The sequence below is a fragment of the Sceloporus undulatus genome, chromosome 1 (genome assembly GCF_019175285.1).
Source record: "Sceloporus undulatus isolate JIND9_A2432 ecotype Alabama chromosome 1, SceUnd_v1.1, whole genome shotgun sequence".
NCBI classification, from domain to species: Eukaryota; Metazoa; Chordata; class Lepidosauria; order Squamata; family Phrynosomatidae; genus Sceloporus; species Sceloporus undulatus.
The window spans coordinates 133,949,695-133,974,538 of NC_056522.1; the positions used below are offsets into that span (position 1 = coordinate 133,949,695).

The following is a 24,844-nucleotide window of genomic DNA, read 5'->3' on the forward strand; positions in this document are numbered from 1 at the left end:
TTTTATTACATTTAATTAGAAGATTGGTTCAGCATCAAGTCATGAATAGCAAAACATTTAGTACTTATCAAGCACAAAGAACATGTTATTTGGATAATAAATACACCATTTATCAGTTAGTAAAAAATGGTGTATTGAACTATAAAAATAATGGGAACTTTTGCTGCAGTATATCCCAAATGAAAGGATGATTAATCTCACTGCTTGCTCCTACAAACTGCACTAGTTTACTTCCTTCACAGAGGCCACCAGGATCAACTTCCCGTGATAAAAAAGAGGGAATGCTGGTAGTGAAGCAAATTACACTGGCTTTAAAAAACAAACTTAAACTGCAATTAGCATATGTATCAATGACATTCAATGGATTTATATCTGAATAGACTGACCCTGAAGACAGCCAGTGTGTTTTGAGCACTGGTTACGATGCTGGAGTAGAAGATTCAAGTCCCGCTCATCCACGAAAACCCAACAGGTGACCTTGGACAAGTCCACACACACTCAGCCTCAGAGGAAGGCAAACCCCTGCGAATAAATCTTGCGAAGAAAATAATCAGAACACTTGGAAGCACACAACAAAAACAAGACATGAGAACAAATCCATTATTAACTCTCTTCCTCCCCTGTTTTTTTAGAAAAACAGCTCTGGAGGATGTTCCAACATGGTTTTTGGACGTGCCAGAGCTAACAAACCAAAAGAGCTCAGAACACACTACATATTATAGCACTCGATTCCACTTTAACTGTCATGGCTGCATCTATGTAATCCTGGGGTTTGTAGTCGGTTTAAAATTGACTGGAAATTGACTGCCAAGAGATATGTCTTTATACTGTTTTAAATGCAGTCAGCATTTCATTAGAATCTAGGTTATTAGAACCAGGCCCGGTTCACAGTTTGTGGCACAATGTATTTTTAATTGTGTGATGAGGGGGAGAGAAGAGGCCTGGCCTGGAAGACAAAGAGCCCTCCTCCAACCACCGTCTCGAGGGGGAGATGGCCAGGCTGGAAGATCAAAGAATGCCCTCCTCCAACCACCGTCTCGAGGGGAGAGAGCCAGGCCTGGAAGACAAAGAGCCCTCCTCCAACCACCGTCCCCTCGAGGGGGAGAAGAGGCCATGGCTGGAAGAACAAGAGCCCTCCTCCAACACCGTCTCGAGGAGAGAGGCAGGCCTGGAAGACAAAGAGCCCTCCTCCAACCACCGTCTCGAGGGGGAGAGAGGCCAGGCCTGGAAGACAAGAGCCCTCCTCCAACCACGTCTCGAGGTGGAGAGAGGCCGGCCTGGAAGACAAAGAGCCCTCTCCAACCACCGCTCTCGGGGAGAGAGGCACAGCCTGGAAGACAAAGAGCCCTCCTCCAACACCGTCTCGAGGGGAAGAGAGGCCAGGCCTGGAAGACAAAGACCCTCCTCCAACCACCGTCTCGAGGGGGAGAGAGAGGCCAGGCTGGAAACAAAGAGCCCTCCTCCAACCACTGTCTCGAGGGGGAGAGAGGCCAGGGCCTGGAAGAAAAGTAGCCCTCTCCAACCACAGTTGCTCGAGGGGAGAGAGGCCAGGCTGGAAGACAAAGAGCCCCTCCCCAACCCTCTGAGGGGAGAGAGGCCCAGGCCTGGAAGACAAAGAGCCCTCCTCCAACCACCGTCTCGAGGGGGAGAGAGGCCAGGGCTGAAGATCAAAGAGCCCTCCTCCAACCACCGTCTCGAGGGGGAGAGAGGCCTGGCCTGGAAGACAAGAGCCTTCCCCAACCACAGTCTCGAGGGGGAGAGAGCCTGGCCTGGAAGACAAAGAGCCCTCCCCAACACCGTCTCGAGGGGGGCGAGGAGAGCCTGGTCCTGGAAGACAAAGAGCCCTCCGCCACCACCGTCTCGAGGGGGAGAGAGCCTGGCCTGGAAGACAAAGAGCCCCCTCCAACCACCGTCTCGAGGGGGAGAGAGGCCAGGCCTGGAAAACAAAGACCCTCCTCCAACCACCGTCTCGAGGGGAGAGAGGAGGCCAGGCCTGGAAGACAAAGAGCCCTCCTCCAACCACCGTCTCGAGGGGGAGAGAGGCCAGGCCTGGAAGACAAAGAGCCTCCTCCAACCACCGTTCGAGGGGGAGAGAGGCCAGGCCTGGAAGACAGAGCCCCCTCCAACCACCGTCGCGAGGGGGAGAGAGGCCAGGCCTGGAAGACAAGAGCCCGCCTCCAACCACCGTCTCGATGGGGGAGAGAGGCCAGGCCTGGAAGACAAAGACCCTCCTCCAACCACCGTCTCGAGGGGGAGAGAGGCCAGGCCTGGAAGACAAAGAGCCCTCCCCAACCACCATCTCGAGGGGGAGAGAGGCCTGCCCTGGAAACAACGTACCCTCTCCAACCCACCGTCCAGAACACCTGCTTAAAACAAAAACCTCCTCCAACCACCGTCTCTAGAGGGGAGAGAGAGGACCATGGCCTGGAAGAACAAATAGCCCATCCTCCAACCACCGTCTCGAGTGGGGATAGAGAGCCAGGCCCTGGAGAAGACAAAAGAGCCCTCCTCCTAACCCACCGTCCTCGAGGGGTGAGAGGAGCCAGGCCTGGAAGACCAAAGAGCCCTCCTCCAACCACCGTCTCCGAGGGGAAGACGAGGCCAGGCATCGGAAGACCACAAGAAGCCCTCCTCCAACCACCGTCTCGAGGGGTAGAGAGGCCAGGCCTGGAAACAAAGACCCTCCTCAACCCCTCTCAGAAACAGCCTAAACAAAACCCTCCTCCAACCACCGTCTCGAGGGGAAGAGATGGCCAGGCCTGAAGACAAAGAGCCCTCCTCCAACCACCGTCTCGAGGGGGAGAGCAGAGGCCAACCTGGCAGACAACAGAGCCCTCCTCCAACCACCTCTCCCCCTCAGGGGGAGAAGAGGCCCAGGCCTGGAAGACAAAGAGCCCTCCCTCCAACCACTCGTCTCGAGGGGGAGAGAGCCAGTCCTGGAATACAAAGAGCCCTTCCTCCAACCACCGTCATCGAGGGGGAGAGTGGCCAGGCACTGGAAGATCAACGCAGCCCTCCTCCACCCACTCGTCTCGAAAGGGGAGAGTGGCCCAAGCCTGGAACCAACAGAGCCCTCCTCCAAAACCACCTCCTCGAGGGGGAGAAGGCCCAGGCCTGGAAGACAAAGAGCCCTCCTCCAAACCACCGTCTTCGAGGGGGAGAGATAGCCTGGCCTGAAGACAAAGAGCCCTCCTCCAACCACCGTCTCGAGGGGGAAAGAGGCCTGCTCCTGGAAGACCAAAGAGCCTCTCCTCAACCACCGTACTCGAGGGGGAGAAGAGGCCTGCCTGGAAGACAACAGAGCCCTACCTCCAACCACCTGTTCTCGAGGGATAAGATGCCAGGCCTGGAAGACACAAAGAGCCCTCCCATCCAACCAACCAGTCCGAGGGGAGAGAGCCTTGACATTTTTTTTATTGTTTTGCAATTTTACTGTAACACCGCTATGACTCATGCAGAATAGCGTCTATTCTATAAACTACAAATTATCAATTATTATTATTATTATTCATTATTATTATGTACTTTAACATACTTTACCCTACTCCACCTCAACCCTTGAGGAAGGTGGAAAGAAAAGAATTTGTCTTATTTTTGTTGTTGTTGCTTTTTGTAACATCCACCAATGAACCTGTCTACCTATATTAAAGCTATCATATAAAACAAAATCGATTGGTTGGTTTTTTTTTTATATTGCATGGGTATGAAAAATAGCAATTTGACAGTTTTCTTCTAATTCATTGTGAATATTGCCTACCATTTCTACTTTAAACTATGCGTTTCACACAACCCTCTTCCAACTCTACAATTATCATGCATTCTAAAATTTGGACGGGAGAGGACATGAGTAGACATCCAATGTTTATTGCTTTATCTTACTTCCATTTTATCTACTTAGGACCAACAACAATCTAATTCCACCATGTTTCAACAAACAGTTCTGCCACAAAACAAAGCTACATAACTTTACAACATATCATTGTTGATTATGAGTACTAAACAATTTGCAAATTGCAAACTTCTCTACTCAATACACAGGAAACCAAAGACACTGCTATATACATCATTAAACTGAGCATAAATTAACAATGCATGGCAGTACAGTACATGATGAATGTGAACAACAGAAGGTCTGACGTCTTCACACTGTAATTCCCACAGTCTTGCTAATAGGAAAATAACTAAATGACTTGAAAAGACAAATGAAAGAACTAAACATCATCCACTCACAATCATGTGTTCCATTCAAAGCTATTCTGACAGGCCAAGCATTGGTAATGACATTCCTTTCACCAGTCCAAAATCTAAACAAGTCAAAAGGATTAATAGATTAACAAAAAATATTTACAACAACCAATCTAAAATGTTCTGCAGCAGCAACCAAAAGTATTTATCTTTCTATTTCTAGACATAACTAATATGGAAATATAATAAAGCATTCTATATTCTGTACTAGTCTTAAGAAGATTAACAAGTCCCAATACTCATTAGCAAAGTTTCCCTTCCTCCTACTGTAATAGCCAAAATACCCAAAGATAGCTTTCACTTCACAACTACAGATTTCACAACAAATGTTTTGTAAAAAACAGAAGCAAAGAAAAAAAAATGTATAGGGCCAGTGTTATTGGTAAGCACTTATTGTTCAGAATCGCTATCATAATTTCAACATTTCTTCCATCATTTTGAACAACACCACCTTTATGCAAGATAGTGACTGAAACATGCCCTATACGATCAGGCATGTTGTTGCTATTTGTTTTTATGCATTACTTGTTTCTACATGTGTAGGCATATAAGAGTATGCTCACCATTTGAAAAAAATGAAGGCAAAGACAATAATTTACAACAAAATTGCAGAAAGCAGTTTGTTTCAACCCTTGTAAGATCAGTCCTCAAAGTAAGTTGTCTACTGATGCTCTTCGGAATGAGAAAGAGAATTGTCTGTTTTGAACTCCTATTAGAAGCATCTTTCCATCACTTGTAAATACAATTTGCTTTCCAATTCTACCTCATGTAATCTCTTCTGTCCTGTATAAGCACTCATTCTTATCAGTAAAATGCAATGCCATTTCAAAATTTAAGTTGTATGTCATTTTTCTCCTGTACCGTTATATAATTAAACTGTATATTTGCTGCTTATCAAGCATAGTAAACCTCTGGAATGGGGAGATAGCCTCAGCAGAAAGAAATTTTTTGAAAAATGCAAATTTCCAACTCTTTTTCCAAAGGCTGACCTTTTTGTGTCAAGCACAGCAATAAACTCAGCACAAATCCCTGCTGTCCTCATTATTGGAGGCTGCCTTATAGTTATTGACAGATGTACAAATAATATTTGCTGAATATATCAAACCACAATGCTGCCAAAGAAGTGCTTACCAGGTCTGTTTTGCTGTTACAAGCACAACTGATTAACTGTCTCCCTTTCCTGTCACTTCCTGTTAAATATCATGTAAAAACAAGTCAACACGCCAAGAGAGTGTCAAGTCTGACCCTGTCTCTGTGCTTTTGAAATGAAACCGATAAGAATATTTATTTATTTATTTTTTAAAAGCCTTGGTTTTGCATATTAGAATTGTTAATACAACTACAAACAAAACTAAAACTGTACCAAGTAGAAGATTATGAAAATTAGGATGCATATAAGATAGCATGTAGGAAACTAGTTTAGCCTACTGTAAAAATAATGGATGCAACAGTGAAAATGTTAAGCTTGAGTAACACGTGGCTTGGCTCATATGAATGACAGGCATTTTAGCTAAGAAAAGCTTTCTCACACTTTTCTCCATCGTCCTGACAGGCCTCTTCAGATGCTAAAGGGAAATCGAAAAGCAACCTGGAGTACAGTGTGAGCAGTTGCTCTTAGGACACACACACCCTGCTAAGTGCAATATATAGAAGGGGTGGGGAACCTGTTGTTGAACTGCAACTCCTAGTAGCCCTAGCCATCACACCCAATAGTGATAGATGACGAGAGATGCAGACTAAGAACATTTGAAAGGCTCACACTCTCTATCCTTGATATGTAGAATAGTGAATTTTTCTGAATTCCTCATCTCCCTGCCATTGCCACTCATTCAAGGCAATCCCTCAATCCTCAGTAATATCTTTCCAGGTGTGCAGGTTGTTATAGGAAGTGGGTGAGCTAGGAAAGTCTCAATAGATGAAACTCACTTTTCTCTGGATATTAGCCACTAGAACCAAATTGTAGGGCAGTGGTGACGAACCTATGTCACACATGTGGCACTCAGAGCCTTCTCTGTGGGCACACACTCTGTCACCCCAGCACAGAGTTCGCCAGAGTTTGTTACTACAAAGCCAGAGAAATGTGGCACTTTGTGATAAATAAGTGGGCTTTGGGTTGCAGTTTGGGCACTCGGTCTGTAAAAGGTTCACCTATTGTAGGGTAATGTCACCAGGCACAAGCTGAAAATGCTTACTTTAAGCTTCATAATCAATGAAGCTTGCTTTCAGCTTTCTAATTCATTAGCTCAATATCAGTTTGAAGCCATTTTTCAAATAATATGGTTACTCCAATGCTTAAACACTCAATCTTTCCAGGAAGGACTTGCTGGATTGTATCTATTTCTAACCTTCATTTTTATTTGAAAGGTGACTTGAAATGTGTTTGAGATGCAGCTACTGGAACATATTTAGAGACATTTTCCTAGTTCCAGGTCAGACTCTTACCACCTCAGTATAACTTGACTTGTTCTTTAAGGGCTTTGCAAAAGACTGTCATTTATTTGCTTACTTTCACCTTTGTTCTTTCTGCAATTTATTTCTAATCTTCAATTTCAAAAATTCAGAGAACCTCAACTTTTTATACCTCACGGGGATTTAACTTGATAGTATTTTTTCAGAAATATTACTCATTTTAGCCTGCTGTTAAGGTAACTGAGAGAATGTTCCCTAGGCAAACAGTTTTGAAACCTAGTGATATCCACTACCATGAAATATTACATTGCTCTATAAAGAAAGAATCTACATTAGCTATCCTGCAAATAGTATCCATTCCCATATAGAAAGGCATCTTCATGCTTTTTTGCCAGTTAGTATTGCATGGGCAAGAAAGTGGAAGGGGAATATCACACCTCTCACAGGGATTTGTTTAACACAGTGTAGGAAATTATGGCTTCAGTGTGCATTACTTTCTAAGAAACATGTTTAGGATTAGGGGCTTAATGAAGCATCTTTAATGAATGCAAAAGTTAAGCCTTTAGGATTAGAGAAAGTGTATGCAGATGGTAAACTGAAGTCCTCCAATGAAACGTTGCCTAATCTTCAGTGGACTACCTAAGAGTTGCTGATAAAACCCTCTCCGTATGTTATGGAATCATAGAATCCTAGAGTTGGAAGAAACCCCAAAGGCCATCCAGTTCAACTCCTTGCCAAGCAAGAACTCACAATCAAAGCATCCCCGACAGATGGCCATCCAATCTCTGTTTAAAGACCTCCAACATGTGAAAAGAACAGCTGGACCATTCCCACCAGCCCCATGGGTAGACTTCCCAATCTTCATCCCTGATATTGAACGAAATGTTGGAAAGGTGAACCTGTGTGTACATTCTTGTTTCAGATATTAAATATGTCAAGACAAAGGAGCAGGAGGTACACATAGGAGCTACCCTATAAATTTACAGTATAAGACATGGAGGAATGACATGCAAATAGCCATCCAGTGTCACCTCCTTTTCTAGATTTCTCACAAAATGGTGGACAAGGATGCCCTTGGTCTGATCATTCAAGGCATTTGTTACTGTCTTAGGTAAGACAAATCACTCTTAACACATATTAATTATGCCTACAGTAGCACAAAGCTGATAGAGAGTTATTCAAGAAGATTCACAGCTTATAAATGCTGCCAAAGGTGCTTCCATCAAGTATTGACTTGGGGTGGGGGTGGGGTAGATAGATATGCAACCAACAAGTGTCAGTTTGCTTTAGTCTACCTGATTTATGTGTCACAATAAAAAATATATTGACCCTTCACCGTGCTGAGTATCTTGTGCACATGTAGTGGTGATTCAATTAACACCATTTCAATTTCAGGTTGAAACCCAACCAAATGTGGAAGAGCCAAGGATAGGAAGACTGGCGTAAATACCTCTGCAAGTATTTCTGTCATTAAAGCAAGGTGTTTGGCATACAGCATGGATATCACTTCCTTTTACCTAATATAATAAGCTGCACCTTTTCCCCCTGCTATTTTAGCTGTAAATTTTTAATCAAAGAAACCCTACATGAATAGGGCTCACTCAGAATGAAAGAAATTTTGAGGAATCTGAGGTATATTGTCCTACTATTTCACTGACAACTGCAAAGTTCTGTTATGTCCCTGTTTGTATTTAAGCATTTTATAGAGGGTCTAAATCTTAACATATATTACAGAAGAATTTAAAATATGGGAGTGTAACCCTACACACCAGAGATGAAAATCATCCATGTGCTGTTTGACTACAAGTCCCAGCCGTGCCTAGCCAGCAGAGCCAATGTTGAGGAATGCTAAGAGTTGGAGGGAGCATGCCCCCCCATCCCCACTATACATGTCTATTTCAAAGTAGATCCCAATGAACTTAACAAACTCACTTCTGAGCAGATCTGTTTATGGCCGTTCAGTAAAATAAGGTATTTATAAAGCAAACAGGCATGTGGATGAATGGATTGTTAAAACTGCATATCATATTGGACAATTAATGCATACTGAGGAATCTGTGGCCTGCAGAATCAGCTCACACTGTCACACAAGATTTAAAAATTCTCCAGCATATTGTCATTAACTCCTACTTTCATTAAAACACATGAAGTTATAAGCAGCTGCAATAAAGCAGAACTGTTCTTTGTCCTTGATGAAATACCAAAAAAAGGGTATTATAATAATGAGAAACTGAACCATCAATCTCCTTGTCAGCATTGTGAAGAGAACAGTTTGAAGGGGTGGGGGACCCTGCTGAAACAGACTGAAGAGATATTTTGTATGCATTGTCACACATTGTACATGAGAATTAAACTAAATTGAAAGGAAATGTCTGATGCCACACTACTGAAGTATGAGGAGAAAATATTCCCTACCTGACTGATCCCAGTAGGAGGGATTTTATACGACTGGAGCTTCTGCTTCAGCAACTCAGGATCACTGTGGCGGAATGGGCACCCTGCAAACAAAGACAAACAAGCACACAAATAAGATTATTTACCCAGGCATTGATACAACACCACACTTGATATGCTGGCTAAGCCACTCCTAATTCTTTAACAGCTTGTTAATATATATATATTTAAAAAATTAATTGCCCATGTACACCATTACTATATTCTTTTTCTAAATGACTAGTTCACTGTGCCGTATAATGGCTCTTCTGGCTCAAAAAGTTATACAATGAACTCAAAGTAGAAGACTAAGGTCCAAAACACAGTACAGAAATAATCCGGTTTGAGACTGCTTTAACTGCCTGGGCTCAATACTAGGGAATTCCGGAAACTGTAGTTTTAATGAAACATTTAGCCTTTTCTGTCAGAGAGTTCTGGTGCCACAACAAACTACAATTCCCAGGATTCCCTAGAACTGAGCCAGGGCACTTAAAACAGTCTCAAACTGGATTATTTCTGCAGCGTATTTTGGACCTAAGGTTCTTGCTCATTTTGATGGAAAACATCCAAATGGCTTTCTTGTAAATATGAAAATTTATTCAAAAAATATTGTAGCTACAGAAACCTAAAAGGACTAATCAGTTTAGCCATGACAAATAACTGAAAAAGAATAAATATGTTATTAAAACAGCTATGCACCACTGGGAGGGGGGAGTTAGTTGCAGGCAATGTTGTTTAGAAAATAGATCCATGGAGAATAAGCTATATGCCTCTGAATACCCATTACTGGGGAACATAAGCAGGCTATTATTACACTCCTATTTGCTTATGGGCTCCCCACAGATATCTGGCCAGTTACTCTGGGAACAAAATGCTGTATTCAGTCAGTGGCATCACTAGGATTGGCGTCACCTGGTGCGATAACTCATAGTGTCACCCTCTCCGTTGACGACCTCCCACACCACACCATACAGAATCTTTAGTAATGTTTTTGTACTAATGTTACTCAAAAATCGTGATTCCCATGTATAACTGAATGTAATAGCAATAGCTGAGACATGAACAACTAGCAAAATTAAAATTATACCATTAAATTACAATATGATACGCACAGCCTGGATGTATTTACATGTACACAGTTTTATGTGGCTAATGTGAAAATGGTAAGATGTGATGTTTTTAAAGAGAAATTTAAAAGAATTTAAAAATATATATTTTTTAAAAAATTAAAATTTAACGTTTAATTAAAAAAAACTGGGGCCTCTCCTTTCTCCTCCCACTGAGCCTTGTGCCACTCACACCATCTCTTCAGCATTTTAAAGGGACACAGGCGAACGCCACAGCTTATTTCTGCCCAAAAGCAGATGTTTGGGGAGTAGTGGTGTCACCCTCCTTAGGATGCCACCTGGTGTGGTCCGCGCTCCCCACACACCCCTAATGCTGCCCCAGCATTCAGAAAATCTCTGGTCTAATCTACCAGGGCTCTTACATTCTTGCGTTGGACTGTTTGCCCCGAAGAATACTGTAGCCTAACGTTTTCACTGGGATACTTGCTTTTAAAAAAAAAAAACAAATATCATTGCTTAGCTGGTAAACTAATCATAAGCTAAGCAAACCTGAGTTCGTCAGATACCTATGGTTATGCAACTGTTTAAAATAAGTGGAAAGGGTTATTATATGCCCTTACAACACTTTTTAATGGTTCTCTGGCTAAAGGTATCCAAGCTGTACATCCCAGTAGAAGAACATGAATGGTGATGAGGACAGTGACTCTGTGCAAGTGTAAAACCCTAGGTGTGATGCACAGAGACCAGAAAGAACTGTTAAATTTACCTTATTTCCAGCATCCCCTCCCCACCACATAGACTTACATTCCTCTAAATACAATTAACAAGCACGTTTTCACACAGCAGATCCCTACCTCAAGATACTAGAATTAACTGACTGAGCAGAATTGGAGGTGAGACTAAACAAGACACTGTAATTGGCTGGTAACTTTCTGTGGAACAAATTTCAGAAATGAAATGTACAGGTCTTGTAATCTGAGTCAGTCAACCAAATCTAAGGCCGATGCCAAACTGCAGAATTAATGCAATTTAACACTGCTTTACCTGTCATGGCTCCAACCTAGGAATCCTGGGATTTGTAGTACTGTGGAAGATAGAGGGTCTTGGAGAAGTATCATCCATGGGTTCACCATGGGTCAGGGACAACTTGAGGGCAGTTAACAACACTAGAGCTCTCTGACAGAGAAGGCTAAATAACTCACAAAACTACAAATCCCAGAATTCCATTACAGGGAGCAAAGGCAGTTAAAACCAGTGTCAAACTCTGTTGTTAAACATTTTAAAAACATTTTAAACAGAAACATAACACAATACAAATCAATTATTAAACATCTACTTAGTTTACATTCACATATTTCAGTATCAGTTCCATCCTTTTAGATTATCTTTCAAACTTCCAATGCTAGCAATACATAGTGTTAACATATAATTCCTTCAATCTGTTCTTAAATTAAAGAAAATACAGCTTAATTCTACCTTGTACAAAAGGATTAATATTGGTTATAATTATATATGATTCATCAATTAATCCAAAAAATCCAAATGTTACCATTATACTCCACTGATTACTTCCATTATTTATTATCTGTTCCCATTGTTTTACATATTTTACTAGATTTCCATTTTTTATATGCCATCTTGAGACAAGTCAAAGATGTGCTCTTTTACCTCATTAGTACTTAATTCTAGAGAGATTCATAAGATTCAAAATATTTAGTATGATTCATGAGAGCATTCAAGAAAAATCAAATGATGAATTGCTATCTAAGATTGTATACACAAAGAAAAAAGTACTGAGGAACTTTGCTGTTTGTCTTGAGACATCTTAGGGGAGAAAAAAAAGTAAAAACGCAGCAGCAAAAGCAAGATGCACTAAAAAGCCCGATGGAGTGCATATTGAACTGCTGCTGAATGACTCTCTCTTGCTTGACCTAGTTCTGTAATAAGACAAATCACTAGAAAAGTAACAGTACACTAGGCTTGACATTGATGACTGGCATAAGCTGCAAAACTAACTTCTGCCAGTGTTACAGCCAGCCAATCAGTTGGTTTCCAAAGCCGCTGGGTTCCCACGCATTGTGAACATGTCAGGTGTAAGCACTCACCATGATAATCCCCTTGGCCTGGTGGATTGGACATGATAATTTTCATGCAGCTGAATGGAGTATAATCAGTTCTCTTGCCTTCTTTTCCATAGCTATGCCGGATGTTGTAAGCATATCCTTTGTCAAACTGAATAGTGGAAACATAAAAGAACAATTGCTAGTTTATATCTGAATTGCACATAGCCTTGGTGGAGGGAGGGGGACAGTGTCAATAATTTCAGCTACTATGGAAGAGGAAATATTGGGATGTTGTGCGCTTGCATTTGTTGAATGTCTTCCTGCTATAGCAGGAAGGGAATATTAAAATTATGTTTCGCAATAACTAGTACTCTCTTTGTAGAGAGTTACCCAGTAATTGGAAATCATTGTAGCCACTTGTCATTGCAAATTGATTCCTCAGTTTTCTACTGTTACCACTTCTTCAACTGGATTTATTGGCGCGTTACAGACCGCCCCTTTGGGGCAGCCTGTAGGCGCGCCTTTCCCCGATGTATCTGGGCCTCATTGGCCAGAACGGCAGCCTCCGAGGCCCCGATCTGCCGCTTTCCGGGCCACGGGGAAGCGGCAAAAGGCCACTTCCCCGTAGCCTGGAAAAGGGTGTCCTTGGGGCTTCAAGCCCCAAGGACACCCCAATGGCAGTGGGGACTCCCAGAAAGGGGCCTTCACACGGCTGCACCAGTGACGCAAACCAGGAAGGAGCTCCATTTCGGAGTTCCTTCCTGCTCCGCTGAAAGGGCGCATTAAGCGCCCTCACGCAGAGCGATGGCATCACGTCCACGCCGCCTCATTTGGAGGCGGCGTGTTCGTGACGCCATCATGGTGGCGCCCGTGTGGAACAGCCGCCACCATTTTGTGCGCACGGATGCGGAAGCACCGCCCCTTCCTAACCCTAGTACGCGCTCTGCACGTACTTTAATGGTAGTCTGTAACCCGCCATTGAAAAGAATCCAAGTAATCAATCTGAGACCCAATATGAAGAAAGCTTTTCAAAACATTTAAAAGTTGTCACTTTCTGAATAACAGCAGAATCTTGCACACATTTACAGAGAAGTTCCACATTTACAGATAAGTTCCACATATCCACAGGGCTTTCTCCCTGGTAAACAGCTGAAGAATGGCAGCTTAAGGCCTCAATCAATTTTATGTCTCTGCTAGAATAGATCCATGGAATCAACAACACCAACACTTAGACATGTTGCATTGATTCTGTGGATCTATTCTAGTTGAAACTAACAACTAGATTTAGGCCTAAGAGGTATAAAGTCCACATCTGATGATGAGCTTCCTATAAAAATAGGTGCTTCTGATATGTTTAGGGTAAACTTTGTGCATGAATGAGGAAGTAACCAAATACTGTACTGTATTCATCTCAAACGCTGAACCTTTGTACATCCAAAGTAAGTAAACATGCTTCTCTTTCTATCTTCTTACTAAGCTAACGAGGTACCAGCCTTATAAGATTCCATCACGGTTTATTCCATTTGTTGAATAGTGTTCTCCATTCCCATATATGAACATTTTCTTTGAGCCACTGTATACCATTAGACCAGGACACAGTCAGGAGGCATAGTGCAGCCCTCTATAAGTTGCCAAACTGCAACTCCCAGCACATCTCACCATTGGAAATTCTGCCTAGGGCTGATGGAAGTTGCCATTCAGCAACAGTTGGAGAACCACGTATTGCCCACTTCTGTCTTTCATGATGCACTGATTGAAAAAGTTGAAATAGCTTAAGGGAAAGAGAAGGAATATATTCCTTTCTTGCCGTTTAAGTTTGTATGATCCAGTATTATCTACATAAGAAACTACCAAAGGACCACTATTCTTAAAATACTAACGTAATGAAAAGACAAGTACAATGTGCAAGTGCACAAATGTTTCAACAGAAACCATATGAAATTGATTGTTTCAAACAAATATTGGGGATTTCAAGATAAGGAGGGCTCCTTCTTTCCTATGTAAGAACTTGTAAGACTTGTAAGAAGCCAAAAAGTTATTCGTCTAAGATTTATGTCTTAATTCAAAAAAATGTAAAGGTAGATTTTGTAATGTTACCAGAAGTATTTCTGTAGGGCAATATGGATAAAGAACTGGATAATAAATATGAATTATGTCTTTAATACATGGTAACAGTAACCCAATTACAGTGGACCCTTGTTATACGCTGGGGTTTGGTTCCAAGATCCCCAGTGTGTAACAAAATCCGTGTATGCTCAAGTCCCATTAAATATAATGACATAGCAAAATGGTGTCCCTAATAAAAAATGGAAAATCAAGGTTTGATATTTGAAATTTATACTTTTTTTGAACATTTTCAAACCGTGTATGCTTGAATCCGTGTATAAGAAATCCGTGTATAAAAAGGGCCGACTGTATTGTTTTCACAAACTTTGAAATGGATTGAAGCACTGACGATGGAAAAATGGATTATTAAGGTTGCTGAGTTAGCCCAAACTGCCAACTTAACGTGCCTCTCAAAAAATAAGCCATGTGAAGTTGTGTGTTTTTTTAAAGCTTGGAAACTGTGGACTTTTTGAGTAATGAGAAATATAACAATGTAATAATCTGTGGTTATCAGTAATTCTAGTAGGATTATTTAGTTAGATCTGTAATGCTAGAATAATGTATGTTTTCCTATCTTTTTTTTTAATTTTCTTTAATTACAATTGTGATTGGGGGCTGTAAAACCTACTGTTTTAGTTAAAGGTCTTTTTACCCTCCTATTTCTTTTTCCTCTATTTATTTCTTATATGTACTTTCTGAATGTATATTATTTTCATTTTGACTGTGTATCAGATTGCTAGTATTAAAAACCCATCAACAAATAAATTGCAGTAAATGGGCAACAATTGTTATGGGGCAACCAATATAAGATTGCACCTTTCACATACCACAAGAGGGGGACAGGTAAGCAGATAGCAATAGTAAAAGTAAATATTTTTTATGTTACAGATTCTTGCTCGCAGTCTTGTCTCTGCTCTGCTCTTGTGCCACAGCAAACTACAATTCCCAGGATTCCAGAGCACTGATCCATGGCAGTTAAAGTGGTATCAAACTAGATTAATTCTGCAGTGCATGCAGAAGCAGCCAGGGATAGCTTCTGCCTGTCACTTAGATATTGTTTTTGATACTATTTGTTCTTGATGTTTCTCCTTTCCTCTGAGAAGAGTTAGTGAATGAGATGGAAATGTCCAACTATTATTTTATTATTTATTTATCCATGCCAAACATTTATATATCATTTTTAAATCCCAAAGCATTTCCCAGTTTTTTAAAAAAGCCCCCCACCCATCCAGCACTTTCTCTTCAAAAAATAATAATAGCAGGAGTGAATGACAAAGAGACATGAAAGCAAATGGGCTTGACAAATAACTGCTTAGAGCTGAACTATTACATAGAGGTGGGTCAGAAGAGTAATTCCTCATGAAAGCACATAGCTGCCACTATCACTATCAGCACAGAAGCTGATGGACTGAAAGAAAAACTGGAGCTGAACTTTAAAAAATGTTTGCTTAACAGCTGAATAATTTCAGCATTTAGCTGAATGATGGTTTTATTTCCAACACACTAACATGAACCTGTGGATAACAACAAAATATTGTAGGGGAAGAGCATTTGTGCCTTTCTGGATATAAGAAGTTAATGTAGCCTAAATATCCCAAAGGCACTAAATCCTATCTGATCTTGGAAGCTAAGCAGGGTCAGCCCTGGCAAGTATTTGAATGGCAGTGCGACAACAAATGCCAGTTGCTGTAGGCTACATTTCACAGGAAGGAACTGGCAAAATGACCTCGTGAGTATTCCTTGCCTAAGAAAACCCTATGAAAAATTAATGGGATGGCCATAAGTCAGCAGGTAACCTGTAGGCATACCCACAGCTACATACAAGAATTTAATCCTGTAATAAGTCCCAAACATATTACTATTTTATGACAAACCTCCTCTCATCTGGCAGGACAATTTGGATGGTAACAGAGAAAATTTAACAAGGTACAACTAAAGACTACCTGTACTTTTAATATGGTTGTGCCAGAAAAAGAAAAGCCACACTACAGGTGGATAGACTCAATCAAGGAAGCCACAGCCCTGGGTCTGCAAGACCTGAGCAGAGCTGTCAACAACAGGGTGACCAGGAGGTCTCTCATTCATAGGGTCTCCGTAAATTGAAGTTGATTTGAGAGCAGTTAACAACAATGCCCTATATTGTTAAAGAATACAATTGACATTCACTACATTTCTACAGAATTATTTTTTCAAGGCAACATATATAATAATTAAGCACACGTCACTCATGAGAAAATATAAAAACAGTAAGACAAAAATATATTCAGCTCTTTTTTTTTTTAACAATAGTTCAGCTCAAGAAAAAGTAGGCAAACCTTCCAAGGAGTACATTTCCTCATATATCAATCATGTTGTCATTGAACCTATCTATCAGCCTGATGGACAAGGCACTCAAAACACTAATAGTCTTGTGATGTGAACAAGGTACTCAAGCTTCCCCATATTAGCACTTACTTCCATGCTGTTTTTGCAAACAACTAAATGTGGGATAAAGTGTGTGTTTTAAAGTAAACTGCTTACTCTAGCATGATTAACTGAAGAAAGGAAGGATAATCTATCTTTGGATCATTTGGATATGTAGCACTCGCATTCTACAACATGTGTTCTTTTCCAAAGCAAAGTAAAACAAGAACAGAATGAACTAACTACATTGAATTTTCTGAAAATTGTCGTACTAGCACTGAATACTTAATGGATACAGTCACAATCTAATTCATCCAAGGATCAATCTATTCGGCTTTCTGCAATGCAAACACCTCATGTACAGTAATCATATTGAACAGTTGAGGCACTTACATTTGAAATTATATGAATTGCAGTTACACATGGCAAAAATTCAAATTAACACCAATAGAAATGTCTATTTTAAACGGCAGTTTCTACAGTGTGCATCAGAAGGAACAATCTGACACAGTATTTGTTATGAACTATTCGGTTTGGGATATAGGTTGATGTGCTTTGTTCCACAGGATAAGGAAAACTGATATGTTTAAATTTTCATTACACTCATTTTCTTTGAAGTAATTGGGCTTGAAATATAATGATACAATCACAAGCTTACAAAACATGCACTGATAAAAATTATAAAGGAATGAACATAATATTTCAGGCATCTACTGACAATGAAATTTGGCAATATAACTACGATTACAAGTGTTACATTTCAGGAAATGCATAACATTTTGAGTATTTTTTGACAATCTTTTGATATATACGCAGTATGTAGAAGCTATCCATTCATCCTTAAATAATGTTGTTTATTTGTTACCCAATTTCCTTTGTAGTTTTTCCCAAAAGAACAGGCCTAGCAAGTAAATTACACAGACTTTAGTTCAAATGCTTGAATCAGGTGATCTCATATAAATGCTATAAAGATGCAAAAGCAAAAAATTAAAGACGGAAGAAGTCACTGACAGAGCAAACAATCTTCAAGCTTAACAAGCAACGAACTTGGAAAAGAATATCATTTCTCAGGATGCATACACATGCAGTGCTGATGGTTTGCTGAAGATAATTTACCTGCCAAATAAACTAAACAGATTCATAATCTCTCCAAAATAAAATCCCACATGGGATTCCTCAAAGTTGAAAATGACAGTGGAATCCTTCAAAATGGGCTATCCTAGTTTTTCATACCTAGGCAACAGGGGCACGCCAGGGTTTCCACTGTGTATGCGTGTCTCACTCAAACTCTTCTCTGGATTCCTTGTGTTCTTCCTCTACTTGTTCTCTTCTCATGCTAACGACGCCCCACTGGATGTAATGATATGCCTGCCTTACTAATATCATTGGAATAATAAAATCATGCAATTTATAGCAAAAAGGAAACAAATACAAACGGAAAAAAAAATTGATGGAAAATTCAAAATCACTTTTTTCCTCTTAGGCAAGGAAAGAAGAAAAGCAGAAACAGAGAGCAAAACTAAAGCCAAATAAATGCATTAAGATAGAAAGGTATTCCAAAATTATTTTAATGCACACCTAATGAATTGGGTATCTTTCCCTGTTTGGGGACCAAACAGGTTGCAAGAAAGACCAAGATCTTTCCCTGTTTTGGGAGAAGATATGTCCCAAAACTATTTTGAAAAACTAATCATTAAAGTAACAAAAGAAATACTGAAGTACACACAATAATATGCATGGAATAAAATTAAGAGTGAGAAAGCTTATATTAGGAACATTCTGGATTTCCCCATTCCACCTTATTCCAAGTCATTTATTTCGGTAAAGCATCTCGCATCAGTATTTCCATATTCCATACAACATGCAATGCTGGCATCACAGAGATGCCTCAAGGATTATCCTTTGTTAAAAATCACTGTGTACTCAGAACATTACATTCACAAACTGACAGGATGCCTTAAAAGTACAATATAAAAATCTCATCTGCCACTATTCCATAAGTTTACTTAACCTTGGTGTGCACCAGTGATCTGATTAGTAATTTAAGGCCTGAGAAAAGAGAAATTTCAGAGGAAAATACACAGAGGCATGATTTAGCTTAATATGCATCTACATTAGCTACAGGGCATAATTAAAAGTACATCACTCCTTTAAATCTACATAATTATATCCCAAAGACATTCTCATTAGTATCTTTTACTTTGCAGCTAAACCAAATGAGACCTCAGGTCTACAAGGTCAGACTTCTTTATTTTAAACGTAATACTACAAAACTGAAAGTAAAACAGAAGATGCATAATAGTCTTTGTAAAAATATGAATTGCTCTGAAAACTCACTGAAAACCATCAGGCCTTCCAAGCACCAAAAGAAAATGAGTAAAATCAATTATTCATAAACAGGACTCATACTGAAAATATGGATTAATTGCCTTAATTTATGTATTAATTTATGGCAATAGGACTGCATTTTTTTTCAAAATAATGTTCTTTAAACCATAATTTGGCTCTTGATTCAGTTAACAGATGGAATGTACTTATTCCAAAAACACATGACAATTCTTTGTATTAATAAGCAGTATCACGAGAGTATCACTACATCTGATAATCCTTATAAGAAATCTGTACTCTGGACAGGAGACTACTGTTACAACAGAATATGGAGAAACAGAATAGTTCCCAATTGGCAAAGGGGTCAGGCAAGGCTGCATTTTATCACCCTACTTGTTCAAAATATATGCAGAAACTATCACACAAAAAGCAGGTTTACACTTAGAAGAAGGAGAAGTGAAAATAGGAGGAAGGAACAATAATGACCTAAAATATGCAGATCACACCATTACTACTAGCGGAAACATCTCAGACTCTGAACAAATACTAAGGAATGTCACAGAAGAAAGTACAAAGGCAGGCTTGCTGCTGAATATAAAGAAAGCAAAAATAATGACAATGGAAGGTTTACATAAATTCAACCTAGACAATCAGAAAATCAAAAATCAAAACCCTGGTGGCGCAGTGGTTAAATGCCTGTACTGCAGCCATTCACTCAAAACCACAAGGTTGCGAGTTCAAGACCAGCAAAAGGGCCCAAGCTCGACTCAGGCTTGAATCCTTCCGAGGTCGCTAAAATGAGTACCCAGACTGTTGGGGGCAAATTAGCTTACTTGCTGTTCACCGCTATGATCTTTGGAACAGCGGTATATAAATAAAAAAACCAAAAACAAAACAAAATAGTAAAAGAGTTCCTGTACCTTAGGTCAAACATTGAACTGAATGGAGACTGAAGAGCAAGAATAGGAAGGGCAACTATGAACGAACTAAACAAAATCCTAAACAGTAAAGATATACAATTGAGCACTAAATTAGAATTTTCTCAAGAGATACATTTTATCTCTGTTTGGACAATTAGAATTGTCCAAGCCATTGTATTCCCCATCACCATATAGAGATGTGATAGCTGGACAGTGAAAAAGGTGAAAGAGGGGCTCGACAGACGAGGAGAAAGGCCGCGCATACGTCATCATGCCACCCCCCGTGTGGATGGGGGGAAACCCATGATGGCGCAGGCAGCATGCAGTAGGGCTCAGGAGTGTGCAGATGTTCCACTCTCCCAAGCCCTGAAATCGGCCCCACCCAGTCTGTACTAGGACTAAAGGGAAACTTTAGTCATTTGAGATGTGGTGCTAGAGAACAGTGCTGAGGATACAATGAACAGACAAAAAGACAAATAAATGGGTCCTTGAGCAGATCAAGCCTGAACTCTCCTCAGAGGGCAAGATGATCAAAGTGAGGCAGTGTAACTCTGGGCACATCATAAGAAGGCGTGACTCAATAGAAAAGTCAGTATTTCTGGGGAAGGTAGAGGGTAGTAGAGAGAGAGGAAAGCTGCACCCCAGACTTAATCAGGGAGGCCACTGGCTAGAACCTACAGAATCTAAGCAAAGCAGTGGAGGATAAGAAAGCTTGCAGATGTTTCATCCACAGGATTGCCATGAGTCAGGGTTGACTCTAGGGCAGTGAATAACAATACATTATGAGACTAAATCAGCAATATCAAGTAAGACAGGTATCATTTGGAGATTAGACTTTTTATGGCATCCTCTTATGTAATATGGTAGGAATAATCTAGTACAGAGTATTTACTGGGAAGGTGTATTCTAGATCAGAAGGGAGGAGGAAAAATCCCCAAAGTTGGCTACACCCATCACCATCTAGAAAGAGACAAGGAGAGTCGTGTGTTTGAAGCTGATTGGCTCTATGACTGCTCACAGTCCTGTTACTTAGCATAACAACAAAAACAAAAAGACAGAAGCCCTTATCTGTTTGAAGGTACACTTGGCAAATTTGTTGTTTATTACTTTGTATGGTGATGAGACAACTTTTCAGGGAGGATGTGGATTCTTCCTCTATAGCACCACAGAATGTATTTTCATGTTAACTACCCAATGTACCATTCTCTGACTTGGCGAGATGAGAAATCCACATAAAGTGGAACATACCCAAGCCTCAAGAATGTGAATACTATCTATTGGTTAGCCATTACATTCTAAAGCACTCTGCTGCCAAATGCATCAGATTTATATTTGTTCATTTTATAATGCCTGATTTAAATGTTAGGGGTGTTCCAGGCCAATACCCTTTCAATTTCTAAGAAACATGAGTTAAATAAAAAAGTAGCTGATGTGGCTGCTGCTCTAGTGAAAAATGATGGCACCTGGGATGGCTGTGGAACACTAGCCAGATCACAAGCTAGGAAGGTGCAGTCACTGATTCACCTGGAAAGAATCAATTGATCTGCTGATCCACAGACACTGGGCAGAAGGAAAACAGGAACAGAGAATTCAGTCTTCTGGATTATTATTTTTCTTGGACATGCACACTGTTTATGTTCTACCTTCATCTAAACCAGGGGTAGGCAACCTGCGGCCCGCAGGCCGGATGCGGCCCGGCGAGGCCTTGGGACCGGCCCCAGCCCGGTCCTGCCGCCAATTGCCGCCGGGGCCTTTGGCGTCTCGCGCGAGGGGCATGGTGGGGCAATTGTCTATAGGAGCCTCAGAAACACGCATTTATCTTAACATTTTTTAAAAAATCAGCAAATTTTTTCGCGTGTCCTCCATTTTTTATTTAAAAAGTGTCCTCCATTTGAAAATTTTGTCCTACATTTGTCCCGGTTTATTTATTTATTTTTAAAAATTATTTAATTATTTATTTTTTGGCTTTGGCCCCCCAGTTGTCTGAGGGACAGCAACCCGGCCCCCGGCTCAAAAGGGTTGCCTACCCCTGATCTAAACTGTACCAGAAATTTTTCAAATGAATGAGATGGACTGTGGCAGAAGGAAGTAGAATTATTCCTTGTGAGATGTGAAGACAGGAAAGTACTTGATGGAGGAAGTGTGGGGTTTAAGCATAATGATACAAGGTCCTGATGAAAGAAACAGCGGTGCCCGCAGATACACAGGGCAGAAGGTTTGGGACACCCTTCTGGCCACTGCTACTGCCAACAGCCAAAGGCAACCTTCAAAGATAACAGACACAAGGAAAACTGTCCTAGGTAGATGGAAAGGAGACCTCATGATGTATTCAGTATGATGAGCAGGCTCCAGACAGGAAGTTAACATACTGTAGGCAGAGACAGAAGACAAGTACCTCTTTAAAACATTTCAAGTGTAAATGTCAGAAAAGAACTGCCTGGTTTCAACAGTGCCAAAGAGAATGCTGCTGTCTTCTCTTAATTAGTTTTTAAATTAAGATTGAGGTCTAAGCCTCACTGAATAAGCAGGAAGAAAACATGCCCTAGCTCAGTGATGGCGAACCTATGGCACGCGTGCCAGAGGTGGCACTCAGATCCCTCTCTGTGGGCACACATGCTGTCATCCTAGCACAGAGTTTGCCAGAGTTTCTTACTAGAAAGCCAGAGGGACATGGCACTTTGCAATGAATAAGTGAGGTCTGGGTTGCAGTTTGGGCACTTGGTCTGTAAAAGGTTCATCATCACTGCCCTAGCTGGAGGAGGCCTCCTCAGATGAGGATAGGGAACAGATGAGCCCAGAGAACAGTCTCCAGTCAGAGTTAGAGGCAGAGCCCAGCCATGAAAACAGACCATGTCATGTTATCCTTGAAGAGAAGGGGCTGGAGGCCAAGCTTCTTCACTCTTTGGAGTGTTGCAGATTAAAAGGATAGCAACAAAAACATAAGCAAGGATGTGGTCTGCCTTAAAAGATAAATACTTGAATAATTAGGCCAGCTGTGTTGAGTTACAGCTGGCTATAAATCAGCACAACTAAGGCCAATTCTGTGCTGCAAAACAGTAGCTCTATTATCTTTGGGATCAATATTCAAAGACAAAGCAGTGTTAAAAAATGCAAAGGAATCATGTGATATCTCTATGACTATCTATGAAAAAGAAATTTCCAGCATAAATTTTTGTGGACTCCAATCCATGCAGTGCATAATGTGAAAGTCTGAGAACAGAATAATAAACTAGGGAAGTGTAGTGTGATGGTAACTATTATAATGTTAGGGATGATGGGAGTTGCAGCTCTTCTCCTGGCTTTCACTCTCACCCCCTGGTTAGCGGAAGAACAATCAGCTTGACCAGTAGCTCTGAGAATTGACTGAAGATGTCTTCCAATCTTCTCTGGAATCTGCTGGTTCTTGTTCTGCTCTCAAGACATCAGTCAACACAGTAGTCTTCTTTAAAGATCTACTTTTATTCTAATATACAGTATACACTATGCACAAAACAATTCACTACTCACAAAACCCACACTACTATACTCCTCAATACCCACAAAAAGTATTGCCATACATTGTTGCTTATATAGACATTTGTCTCTCTATTCATTATACAGTTGCCACCTCCTGGGCGTGTACATACATTATGATTGACATACAATACTTGGCTCAATCTAGACCTCACATTGCATCATACATTACTGTCCACTCAATGACTTTCAGGTGATATCAATTTGCACCTTTTCACTTAGTCCTTGCCACATATGTCCTTGGCTTTTAGGACCTTCTAATTACATTATATGCAACACCTATGTGACATTTCAATTGCTTTTGCTTTGTCATGTTACTTTCAAATACATCCATATACATATTATATTTCTTGTGACTATATATCCCATGTGGCTTTTTCCTGACATATAAAGCAGAAGGATATGGTGGGGATCTGTTTTGGAAAATCCAACCCTCCTTTTGTCAACACTTACACTGTCTTTTTTGCATCCTGTGGAGCAAATGGTTCCTGAATGTTTAGTTATAAGGTTCATTGAATGAGGTGTCCCACCCTGCTCCATAGCTCTTGTTTCTGGAGTCCAAAATTTCCAGCACTGAAGGAGTTCTCCAAGATGGGCACATGGGCAGCTGCTTGTGGAGGCAGTTTCCTTCTCCACTGTCTACTGAGCAGGCTTAGAAAGAAATGAGTGCAACTAAACATAGTGCAGTCATCAATTTCACCCATTCTCCATGCTCATAATAGGATTCTGACCCCTTTTATTCTTTTCAAGAGCTGCTTCACTCTCTGGAACCATGTCCAAAAGCTAATAAGCCCCAAGTCTGTCTGTCTGACTATGTCAAACAGCTTCAAATATTCCACTTTCTCTTCCTCTCTCTGGGCCCTGAAACCCAATAACAAAATCAGTGCAGATAACTCCCACCACACATACACACAAACCATTCAAGTCTTCAAATCACAGTGTCAACAGAACTAGTATCTGGTATAATGTGAAAAGCCTTAATATGAAACACTATACTAAATTCATTCAACCCAACTTTTGAATCCACCAACCACAGACCCTGCTAATTTGACTCAGAAGATTCTATAGTGGGCCCTCGGTATCCACTGGGGTTTGGTTCTAGGAACCCCCGTGGATACCAAAATTTGTGGATGCTCAAATCCCATTAAATACAATGGTACAATAAAAAAGCAACATCAAGGTAACACGAAAGACAGCTTTTTGGAAATTACGTATTTTTAAAATATTTTCAAACTACAGATGCTTGAATCCATGGATAAAAAAATCTGTGGAAAAGGAGGACTGACTGTAATTCCCTGTACTGTGTGTTTACAAGACCAACTCACAGACACTAGCTATTAATTGAAGGTCCCAAGCC

At 40.7% G+C, this 24,844-nt stretch overlaps 1 protein-coding gene across 1 annotated transcript in view; it reads right to left on the bottom strand.

Moving 5' to 3' along the window:
• Nucleotides 1–4,254: 4,254 nt before the first annotated feature.
• PRIM2 (DNA primase subunit 2) overlaps nucleotides 4,255–24,844 on the bottom strand; it is an 87,247-nt gene continuing 66,657 nt past the window's right edge. The window contains exons 11-13 of the mRNA XM_042438125.1: nucleotides 12,260–12,386; nucleotides 9,070–9,152; nucleotides 4,255–4,304 (exon numbers count right to left, since the gene is read on the bottom strand). Of these exons, the coding sequence (XP_042294059.1) occupies nucleotides 4,290–4,304; nucleotides 9,070–9,152; nucleotides 12,260–12,386 (225 nt within the window). The 3' untranslated portion in view covers nucleotides 4,255–4,289. The remainder of the gene's footprint in view (nucleotides 4,305–9,069; nucleotides 9,153–12,259; nucleotides 12,387–24,844) is intronic.